The sequence below is a fragment of the Odontesthes bonariensis genome, chromosome 10 (assembly GCF_027942865.1).
Source record: "Odontesthes bonariensis isolate fOdoBon6 chromosome 10, fOdoBon6.hap1, whole genome shotgun sequence".
Lineage (NCBI taxonomy): Eukaryota > Metazoa > Chordata > Actinopteri > Atheriniformes > Atherinopsidae > Odontesthes > Odontesthes bonariensis.
In genome coordinates this window covers 7,316,745-7,328,947 of record NC_134515.1, presented here as the reverse complement: position 1 = coordinate 7,328,947, position 12,203 = coordinate 7,316,745, and the positions used below count along the sequence as shown (strand labels likewise).

The window sequence follows — 12,203 nt, the reverse complement described above, 5'->3', positions numbered from 1 at the left end:
AGCTTTTTGAATCTTTGAATCATTTCTGTTTTTATTACTTCAAATGTAGCACATACTTCTAAAACTTCGGTGAATTTGGTTCATCATCTGAATTAAAGCAATACTATGTAACATTTCTACCTTAAAATAACAGCTTGAAAAGAATTGTGCGGCTAGAATGAGTTTTAATATTACGATTGACCTGTCTCCTATGCCCTTCGGGGGTCTGAGTTGGAAAAACTGCGCTATGTAACTTTGCTGGAGCGGCTCGGGAGCTGAGCGGAAGTACTTCGACTTGCTTTCTGGCACACCTACCGCAAAAACAAATAGACCCCTCTCGCGCTCCCAGCTAAAAGGCTAAGCTAGTGCAACATTGTCAGTACGATCATCATGGCAGAGGCACCGAAGAAACAGAAGAAGACGTTGACTGATGAAGCAAGCAAGTAACCGTACATTACCTCCAAGCCTGTAGGGGGAGCTCCATAATGGTTTTTTTGAGAAGTTACATAGTATTGCTTTAAAATAGATGCTATGCATTCAAATGATCATACAAAAATGAGCCGTTCACTGTGATGTATGTACCATCATGTGTGCTTGTGCGGGAGAGGTCTGAATACTTTATCTCGTCTCACAAAGCTTTTCTGAGCAGTTAGAAGGAAAACCAAAACACACACACACACACACACACACAAAAATACATGCCGTTGAAGTCAGATATACACACATATGAATAATTAAATAAACAAATATGCATTACTGAATGCATGTGTTTGCACAAACACACGTGCATACATAGATGTCATAAAACCCCGCAAACACAGCACAGCATAAATGCTCATCAATAAATAATTACACTCTTCATTAGATGCTGCAGATCAGCAGTTTGTGAGTGTGCTTCAGAGATTTGTGTCCTGAACAACCAGCACAGCCTTTTAGAAAGGCGGTTGTTGGCTTTCTGACCAAGTTAAAGAGCTGAGCAGAGATATGAATGAACTTTCACAGCCTCGTTTCTCCCGAGAAGCCTGCTTGTGACATCGAATCAACAATATCTGACACGGAGACAAGAAAAAAATTAGGGTTTGGTGAACAGCTGCACCAAGTCCAATTCAAGACTTTTTTGACAAATAAGTATGCAATAAGTATTCGTTGCACTCAGCCTCTTACACTGTAGTATCACCACTGATATTTTTGTTCTTCTTCTACTAAGAAATCATTCACTACTGGTTTCTGAGAGAAAAGGTCACTTCAGATTCAATTCATACAGCTTAAAGGCTAAGCAGCCAAAACACTCCAAATCCACCACAAAGTGACAATCTCATGGGCCCTGTGGCCACCATTAATCTATTTTGTCATGTGCTACAGTTAACAATGAACACCACTGTTCATTAGATTTAGTTCACAGGCACCATTCATTCTTATTCTTACGTTTGAGAAAACTCCCCATGTAGAGCTTTTTATTAATTAGGAAGATTTCTCAGCAGGGTGGGCACCATGGATTCAGCTTAAAGCAGAAAAATATTCACAAGACAAAAACATATGGGTGTGTGTTGCGGCTGAAATCCCCGAAATGCCTTGATTTGTGTGGCATTCTGCCGTCTCATGAATCAAAACGACAAAAAAGGCAGGAGAGAAAAGGGCACCTCGTCAAAAACTGTTTCCCCTCCCATGCGGCAACATTCTACACAACATCTGACAGCAATTCACCTCTGTGTAGCAAGCACACCATGAATCAATATATTGTAAAAAGAAATCTTTACAAGTCACATGGTCTCCTTCTTAGTCCAAATTTTTTTACCTCTGGCCTGTACAATTATGTTTCAGCTGCACTTCTAGACACAACACCAGTGTCAAAATAAAGCACATCAATTGGGAAAATAGGAAGTAGCTCTTTTTAGGCCTTTGAGGTTTCATTTATGCAAAGATACATACAACTAATGATGTTTAATGCACTAAGCAGTAGGGCTGTAGCGATACACTAATCTCACGATACGATACACGATATTCAGCCAACGATACGATTAGATTCGATTTGATACACTTACATAATTTTCTGGGGGGAAAAAAGGGACAGTGTGATTTGACATGAATCGTCGCTGATTGGACTGGTGGTCCGTCCTTTGAACCGGAAGGACAACACCACCAGACAAACATAAACAAACGAACATGTCACAAACGTGAGAGCTTTGCACTTTATATAACACTTTTATGAACTAATTTATTACTGTTTTGTATAATGTGACCTCCTGGCATTGCATTGTATTACCTTAATGTTCTGTGTTTTCACTAATTTTAATGTCTGACTTTTCAATAAAGTTTGCTTTACAAAAAAAAAAAAAAATCGATACTCGCGGCTGAAAAATCGATACTTTATCGGGAAACAAAATATCGACATATATCGCAGTATTGATAAAATTGCTCAGCCCTACTAAGCAGCAGAATTGATCGTTTTCAAAGGTAAGCTCTTCATAACAAGCATTGTATTAGAGCATTCAATTATTCACTGCGACAAACAACTGAACTAGTGAACTAGTTAAACTGAAAGATTCTGGATTTGAACTATTAATGGTTCATCATTCAAATCAAGGTGTTCAACATTTCACAAAGAAAGTACACAAAGCTGTGAGGATTAGAATCACTTACAACCACCAGCAGCTAATTTGAGAAGAGATAAGTTGAGATGCCACAGCTCATGCTAACCAGACGTTGCCAATGCATGTGGAGGGTTACGGTGGTGCTGTAGGACGGCACTCATATGTTAAACAATAACACCACAGACAAGATTATGAATCTCAAAGGATTTATTCTTGAATCAAAACCTGATTTAATAATCTTTCAGCTCAATTTTTTTATTTTTTTTTTATTTATTGACCACAACTTTACTGCTTTGGTTCAGTTTCATTGCCCTCAATCTTCAGCAGGCTTGTACCTGGCTTTAACCAACTTCAAAACTAGGCTAAAAGAGGAGAAGGTTGGGCGGGTTGGCGTGGAATGACCCGCCTGTTTTTAACACATGACTGACAGATTATTCACATCATTAGAGAAATATTAGTGTGCGTGATGTAAGGGCCACCATTAGAGCATTAATATTCCCCACGCAGCAGGCTGAAAGAATGATGCAATGTGGGTGATCCATCCACTGAGACCCACCGATAATGAGACCAAAGATACAGTGGGGAGATAGAGGATGCAGCAAATGCGCACACTCAGTCACCAGTTGCCTGGAAGACAGAATACAAAGTGCCAGAGAAATACACTGTAATCCTGGCCAGCAGTGATCAACAATGATAGATATTAATAAACACCATTCTCTGGAAAAAGTAGAGACAGAGTGGGTGAGTAAGGTAGTCATTCATAGAGAGGGTAATAACAATAAAAGAGTCTTCCTGCTCTGTGTTATTGCAGACCATTTTCCCTCTGACATCCACCTTGTGTTATTATAGACAATGCGCACACACACACACACTCACACACTCCTATTATCACCCCATTTTCTTCCGTTTGTTTTCACCGCTGTTTTGTCTTGCTTCTTTGGAGGCAGGATAAGAGGTGGGCACACACACACAAAAAAGAGAACAGAGAGGGTGAAACACACAAAAATGGAGATGAAGCGAGTCCTAAACACACACACACACACACACACACAAAGAAAGATACTATCCTCTATCTCCCTCTCTGCCTGAATCCATCTCATTAGTCATGCTAAGGCTGTCGCACTGCTGGGTCGGCCGGCACACTGAGCTGTAGAGCTGGACGGCAGCCCACAGCCAGAGAAGGTCACCCACCACTCAGTTTAATTCCCCAAAGACCAACACTGGCCTCCTCCTAATAGTGAGTGGACATAAAGTTGCAAAGCGAGAGAACTGCAGTTTGAGACACACCCATCATGATGCGGAGATGTGAGTTTTTCACACCGAATCAGCAGAATGGCTGACAGTCCAAAAGAAAACCCATTCAAAATATGGTGAAATTATTTGTGAAAAAAAACAAAAAAACACTTTCTTGAATAAGAAGAAGTATCCACATCGTCACTGTGCAGCCAATTAGTTGGAGGTAGCATATATTCTCAAGTGTTATCAAGGGCATTGAGCCGATTGTAGTATAAATATAGGCCATCTGTGTTGGTGAGCCAATATGGAGGCACATTTCACACACTGAAGACAGAAGTTAAAGTCAAAGAATGATTAGAAGTAGATGTCCAGGTCAGTTAACATCTGGAGACTCCAGTTAAAAGAAATCATTTAAAAATAATTTTACAATGCTGTAAATGAGCCTTTGGAGCTACCAGCAAACTCTGAATAAAGAAGACTGTTAAGCGGTATCTGTGTTAAACCCCCCCCCCCAAGTTTAGTTTAATAATCTATCTTCAATGAAAAATGAAGAGTTTGATTGACTTCTTTCCATCTGTAGTGTAAGACGGATAAGAACTTTATTGGAAGCTTTCATAGAGTAACATTGTCTTAATGTCATCTCTCAAAGCATTACTCTCCTTAATGTAGCCCTTCCCCACATACACACTATACTGGATCAGCCATAGGAATCAGTGAGGTGCATGTTGACTGTCATGAAGTGTGTGGATAGCCTGGGCTGAATGATAAACTGCATTTGAATGTCGTGGACTGTGTTTAATGTCCCAGAAGTGGACATAGAATTTTTTAATAGATTTAAGAATGTTTATATGTATTTCTGTCTTATGGACATCAGAAACACTTCTATAAACACAGATCTCTGTCTCCATCAGGCTCATAAATCAGCTTTAATGTTGGGAACTGACTGGTTCATCCTGAGCATAGATTGAGTGATGCTTCAATGATGACAACCAACCTTTGTCTATCTGCGTGTCTATCTTTCTCTCCATCTCTGTCCTTGCTTTATCTCACGTCTCCCTTTTCTCTCACCTCAATCACCATTTTGTTGTCCATGTCCCTTTATAAAACATGTTCAATCTGCTGTCACTGACCACCAGGCAAGGAGGCGGAGAAACCCTATCAAATGTGGCAGAGAATTGGAGCATAAAATGCAGGATATGACTTTCCTCCAACTGGCCACGTGCCGCTCGTTTGCATGTTTTACGGGACTTGTGCGATAATCAAATTTGAAGGTTAAACCTTTTGAATTGTTGCTATGTGGTGAAAATGGTGATCAAGGTTGGCAGCTTCCAGGTAAATAGTAGCGTGTGAGTGTTGGCTCACCCAACCTTGTTGGCTCACCCAACCTTGTCTGTTAAAAGGAGACGGTATCAAAGTTTCCACATGACACTTGTGCAGAGGCGACGAGCCGTCATCGCTCTCATAAGGAAACTTTAAACACGCCTGCATGCGGAGATGATAAATTCATCACAGTGACATCCCAGAGCGAGCTCCGTTGACACGACCTTGATCGATCGCAGGCAGAACGACAGATGGCCATAAAGGACAATCATGTAACTGTACACTCATTTGCATAATCAAATGCATATACAGTGCACTTTATAGTACAAGGCCACATGGTGCTTACACAACATCAGAAGGCAAGTGATGGAGATGTAGTATTGATGCTTTTAAAAAAAATATCAAAATAAGCAAATGTGATTCTGAATTTCAAGCAGCCAGCAGACGTTTTTTTCTCCCAATTTAGCATGTCAACATTTTGTAGTGCAATATAAATGGGAGGGCTTGGACCAAAGGTTAATGAAACATATGATGACAATGTCAGTATAACCACTTTTCTCAGTGGAATAGTGTTACAGCAAGAACTAAGTGCTACATATCAATGGATTTTAGTTTGATATGGGTTATTATTATAAACATTGCTTGTGGTTAAAGACAAATTCAAATTCTTTCTTTGAGTGAAGTGAAACTTTTTATTTTCAGGGGGCAGTACCCACCGGGTGGTAGAAAAACAGCATTAAGAACAAATGAATAAAAGAAACAAATACCAGAAAAAGTGGAAGTGGTTTGCAAAAAAAAAAAAAATTCTTTGCCAGCAACTAAGAGATATCATCCAGTTCACCTGCCTGCTAATAGAGGGAATACACCTACATCACTGTTCTATTTAGACATGTTCCCCTGAGTGGCAAAGAGATTCAACATGGCTGCCACCATTAGTCATGGGATTGGGACTGTAACAAGTGAATATAATCTTAAATTAAAGACTGTTGATCTTGACAGGGATCTTTACAACCCTGTCGAAGAATCAGTGGACCGAGAACATTAACATCTGACCAGAAATCAGGTTTTCTTATATTTATTTATATGTTCCTCAAATGCATATTTTGTGAATTCAGACTCGAAACATGAATCAAATTCTAGTATAGAATCCAGTATAAAGCCTTGTTGTTATATGTGATCAGAGCCGTGAGGTTTCTAATAAACTCCTGCCCTTTTATCTCCTTGATTCAAAACATTGGGAAAGCATTTGATTTGTGAACCTGGAAATCAGGATTACAAAGTCAGGTTAAAAGTGTGACTCAGCTATCTGTCAAAACAGCAACAATAATGAACTTCATTTGAACATATTTGGTGCAAACTTTAAATGTTATGTCACTATCATGTGTTTAGGTCAGTCTTATACAAATTCTGAATGTTGCTGCACAACATTATATATAAGTTCTCCCTATAGCTGAAGACCCTAGATACAGACATTTCCCGACTGCATTCATCTGATACTCCTCACACAGAATGTATAACACGTTTTCTCACCATTGAGTGTATATAAAAGATTTAGGAAGCCACTGGGCTTCAGAAGTGATTTAAAGTGCAGGACTGTCAGCAGCTTTGGGATGCACTGGAAAAAAATGCCCCTCCAAAAATAAGTAAGAAAAACAACAAATACAAGACGTTATTGCTTGAAATAAGCAAAAAATCTGCCAATGGAACTAGTGAAAATCGGCTTGTCAAGATTTCTTGAAATAAGATGTTATATTTAGGACTTTTGAGATATAAAAGTGATCTTGAAATTAGCTTAAAAACCTCTTCAAATTTAAAAAAAAAGCTTGTTTCATATGATATGTGCGTATATATGATAAGACTTTTTTATTTACCAAGATATTCAAGATGTATTGTCTTCAAACAAGTCCCTATATCATTTTGAAATAGTACTTGTTAGGCAGTTGTGTCTTATATTAAGTGTAATGAGATATTTTGACTAGAAATGAGACAAATATACTTGGTAAGACTTTGATTTTTTCCAGTGTGGCTCCAGAATAGCTCTGGCTTCAATGGAATTCCATCAAATGCCATTAACTTTTAATACTAATCTAAGCAATACTATACTCTAATACTTTAAATAAAAAGATTGGTATTTTTGTTTAATAAGGATTAATATCCCTCTTCAGCTGCACCTTCTTGTCCATATTCTGGCTCCAAAGGATCCTATAAGGCAACAATAGAATGTTGAACTTGTGGTTACAAAGTGGCAGTTCATAGGCTATGAGTGTTGTTATTTACGCCATGTCCATTTATCATATACAGTATGCAATTCACACTTGGAAAAACAATCTGAAAACAAATTTAGGAAATGCTGACACTACAGCCTATATTTATTCTTATTCTTTGGATACATGAAGGGAAGCTGCCTCACATGAACAAACTATCACTGTCAGCAACAAGAGATCATCCAGAAGCCGAGAGCCTCATTGTGCTATGCCTATAGTCTTTTGACAGTCTCTGTGAGGCTATATCTATAGACAGCTCACCATGACAATTCTACTGTACTAATCATTAGAAAATATAATGTTTACCGCCAATTGTGGTTCAACATGGGCTATTTATTTTTGGTTTACTGTTGACTTTAAATGCAAAGTCCCTAAAGGACTTCCAAAAGTATTTTGAAGGAGGCATGGGAATGTACACCAAGGTCATGAAGATGCATCATCTGGCAAGTGTGTACCTGGACAACTTCTGTTTTAATATATAAAGTCATTCTTTTTTTTTTTTTTTTCTAGATTTGAATCTTTTGACCCGCTAAAGGTTGTAGAAGCCACTGAAGCCAAACAGATTCATTCCTGAGTTCACTGCAATGCATCCAATTGTTCTACAGATACTTAAGTTTCAACCAAAGTAGCAGACTGATTTACACCTTTGAAACAAAGGTCCTATTAGGTCCTATTTGGATTACCTCACATCTTCCTTCTTTCTTTCTGCTTCCAATTCCATCTTTAATCCACCATTCTGTTCACATCCTCCCTTACTAGCAAACCTTGGGCCCACCTCTCATCAATCACATGACTCTGACTCTGTCATTCCCCAGGACTCTGCTCCTCTTTATCACCGCACCTTCTATTGTCTTCCTTCCACATTTCATGTCCAGATCCCATCCAGCCTTCAGCTTTACACATGCACCCTACTTAATCACACAATGCAAAGCCAAAGAGAAAGCAGAGCGAAAACAGTGATGTATCAAAGTCTTGAGATAGGGCGAGAGGGTAGGAGCTAATGAGGAGTAAAAGAAGAAAGAGCAAAAAAAAAAAAAAAATTCAGATAGGTTAAAGGTCAGAAATATAAAAGAGATACTATTTTTTTTAAAAAAAAAAAGAAGATGATAAAAGAGGGAGCTCAGGGAGGAAGGGGTTAGCAAAATGAAAGATTTTTTTTATGCAAATGATGAGACTAAAGTGAAAGATGAGAGTGAAATAGATAATAGGAGAGCAGAGAGAAAAAGAGGGAGGAGATGGATACAGAGAGGTGGAAAGTAGTCCAGAGATTTATGGCAGGTTGTTATGGAGCACCGACTGAATAACAGAAGGTGAGACCAGGTGAATTATTCATGAGGATACAGGGCTGTGTGTGTGTGTGTGTGTGTGTGTGTGTGTGTGTGTGTGTGTGTGTGTGTGTGTGACTCATGTGGGTGACGGGAAACACACTCATACATGCACTTAAGTATCTCAGACACTTTTAGGCCGGCTCATCTATGAATACAAACAGAAACAAATCATAACTAGCATAACTAAAGCATAACTAAATAAATCATGCAGGACACATGGCTGGCCATAGACTAAAATAAAAAAGAAAGACATTTAAACAATCATGCAAAAAATAAGAATAATGAAGGAAAACGTTTTAATTCCTCTGGCTACCTGTTTTCCCGCAGCGCTTTACAACTGTGAGTCAATTTGCTAAAATTTTGTTATTTTAGTTGCACATCTGATAGCTTTACATAGAACAGACATATAGAACTTTGTCTTCTCGACTGGAGGTAGACTTGAGACATTTATTTTCAGAATAAACACCACATCTCTCTGAAGCTGATCGGCCTAAATGTAGCGCATTTGCTGCCCACCCTCTCCCATAGTGCTATAGTGCTTGCATAGAAATGCCACTAAATAAGCTTTTTTATTTCGCTCTAAATATGCAATTGCACCTACACTTTGGCTGCTATTGGCCAAACCAAAATGGAAAAGATTACTATGCCTTCTTTAAAGATATGCTGAGATCTTTTTCTGCCATCCTACCAGGATAAACTAGCAGCTTTTCCTTTACATTTCAGTTTTTATGTCTTTACAATTAAAACATACCCCATAATTAACTTAGAAGCGGTTATCTTTAAGCATTTTTACCTAAAGACAAATTAGTAACTGGTGAGGACTTTTCTGGTTTGAATGCATCCTAAAGCCATGACTACTGTCAAACTACTCTATAGCTTAAGTAGAAACTAAGCCACAAAAATCCACTAAAAGTGAAAAACATTTCTCATTCCAGAAAGAAGAAACTACTTGAAACTCAACAGCGATGTAAAATGAACTGTTCCATGTTAAATATTGAGCTCACACACACAATCCCACAAAATTCCAAGAGTCAGTAAGAGTACAGATGAGCACAAAATCCAAATTCTGATCACAGAGACACTTCTGGAAGAAAAATCGTCTGAAACACTCACCGAGTTGATGCAGGCGAGCTCCTTGTTGAGCAGCCAGGGCAGGGAGAGTTTTCCCTCTCCTCTGTAGCATGACTGAATCCTCTCTTTAATCTTCTCCTTTATCTGCCTCATTGTGAACAGACACAAAGCTGACTCCTTGGGCGGCTTGGCTCTGTTCTTCTGACCCTGGGCAAATACAGTGAACAGAACCTCCTCGTGCTCTTCAATACCAAGAGAACGTGCCAAACGGGCTCCTGGTCGGGCCAAATAAGCATCCTGAACCAAGCGGTACTCCACTCCATCCTTAGTGCAGCCGATGGGGAATTCAACATAAGAGTAGAACTTGGGATCATCTACGCAAAGACGGACAATCTTTGAGGTGAAGAACTGTTCGCTGCTTGCATCTGGTGAAGTGAGCTGGGTATCAAGCTGCAGGGTCAGATAATACACAAACTGCTCACTGTTGAAGCCGTAGATGTAGTAGATGTCAAAAGCCGGGAATTTGGAGAGTGTGTCTGAAGGAATCTTGAGCTGAGAAGAGACAAACTCATCCTGGTACACAAAGCTGAACATGTCGGCATTCTCCTCGTTGGACATTAGTTTGCGGCTCGATAGCGTGGGGAAGTACTCAGATTTCCCATCAATGGGAGTGCCGACAAAAAGTTTACCGCCCCCACCAAAAATATCAGGTGAGATCACCACGCCTGACATGGTGCCCGCCTCAGCAACGCTGGATAGATAGTGCTCTTTACGGTGGTGAGGCTCGCCGAGCTTGAATAAGTCATCCAGACGCAGGAACTGGCATATTCCCTGGGAAGTACTCCCACATGCAATCAAGCGGTTGTGGGCAGCATCAAGAAGCAGGAGTTTATTGACATTAGAAGTCTGCACAAGCTCGTGGGGACAGGACTGGACCCCAGGAGGGGGGTAACAGCGAGGGTTGTCAGTGACAGGACCGGTAACGTGACTTCGCAGCTTGGTGAGGTTGCCGGACAGTTTGTAGATCCAGTTGAGTGCACCCAGATAGACCTCTCCAGTTTTGTTGTGGACCACCAAATGTGTGAGCCCTCCTTCCGGTGGAGAGAAGGAGAGGAGGGAGGAGGAGAGTGGCGCGGTAGAGGTGGAAGTCATGGAGAGGGAGAGGAGAAGTAGGAGGAAGGGGAGGATGAGAAGGGACGGGCTGAGGTGGGAGGACATGGCAGTGAGGGGAGGGGGTGTGTGAGCAAGTGGGTGTTGGTGTGTATTTTTGAAAGTGCAATCCGTGAAGGGGTCAGTCGGGGCCTTAGAAGACTGCAGGGCAGAATGATAGAAAAAAAAAAAAAAGTTTCCAAGCGATCGACTTCCCTTTCTGTTTTTTCCTCCTTTCACTGCTGTTGCTTTTATAACCTCATCCCCTGATCCTCAGTCTGATCTGCCACCAGCCCTGTGAGAGAAACAAAGCACAATCTTAGCAAACTTAAACCTCAGTGTATATGTACATGAACTTGTCTTATGCATGACACAATAAAAATCCCCACACAGACTCAGAGCCAATAGGATCGGATGCTTAAATGTGAAACACACACACAAAAAAAAGAGCTTTTGGCTTTGTTTTATTGACTTCTTGACTCTTACCACTCAACAGAGTGCATCTTTTAAAAGAAGACAGGACTAACCATTGCTCTCTTTGAGTATTGATTGTCTGGAGGTACTAAAGGATTCTGCGAAAAGACCGAACACATGCACACAGAAATACTTGCACACCTAAAAACATGTAGATGCACTGGAACAATATGTACATAAGAAAAAAAAATAATTTAGAAAAGGAGACCTATGCACCATGCACAAACAAAAGCATGCACAGGCTGAGCCATTGATGTGGTGCACTCAGATAGCAGGTAAGTATCCAAAAATTACAAGCAGGGCTGCATTGGGAATGCAGAATTATATTTACTACTGAGCAACAGAGCAGAGAAATAGAGCCTCCTTCTACAAAAGAAGGGAGAGAACCAGATAAAGCAGGAGACAGTGAGAGGGAGAGAAGTGAAAGCTATTTGGCTTTATACCAGTTCAATAAAAAGGCAGTGGAGATGGTGGGACAGATTGCTATGAAAACTAAGAAAAAGAGAGAGTAAAAGAAAGGGAGATGGGCCATCCATCTATTTCCCATTACATCCGTCCATTCATCCATTTTCTCCATCCGCTTATCTGGTTCAGAAGGAGGGAAGCCGGGGCTGATCCTAAAATGTTCATGAGGACAGGTAAAGCCCTGACAAGTAGCGTGGATGCTCCACATACTAAAGTACCAACACACTCTTGCTTCTGTTACCATCACTGTGTGATGAAGGTAATGGGTGAAACACCCCGGCTGCAGAGAATTTGAAAATTCAAGTGAGACATTTTTGTCCCATATT

The 12,203-nt window shown here is 40.2% G+C and overlaps 1 protein-coding gene across 2 annotated transcripts in view; it reads right to left on the bottom strand.

Moving 5' to 3' along the window:
* The window catches only part of LOC142390569 (plexin-A1-like), a 234,820-nt gene extending 223,735 nt beyond the window's left edge, over positions 1 to 11,085 (bottom strand). For both annotated transcript variants that reach the window (XM_075476108.1, XM_075476109.1), the window contains exon 1: positions 9,832 to 11,085. In XM_075476108.1, the coding sequence (XP_075332223.1) occupies positions 9,832 to 11,007 (1,176 nt within the window). In that variant the 5' untranslated portion in view covers positions 11,008 to 11,085. The remainder of the gene's footprint in view (positions 1 to 9,831) is intronic.
* Positions 11,086 to 12,203: the final 1,118 nt, after the last annotated feature.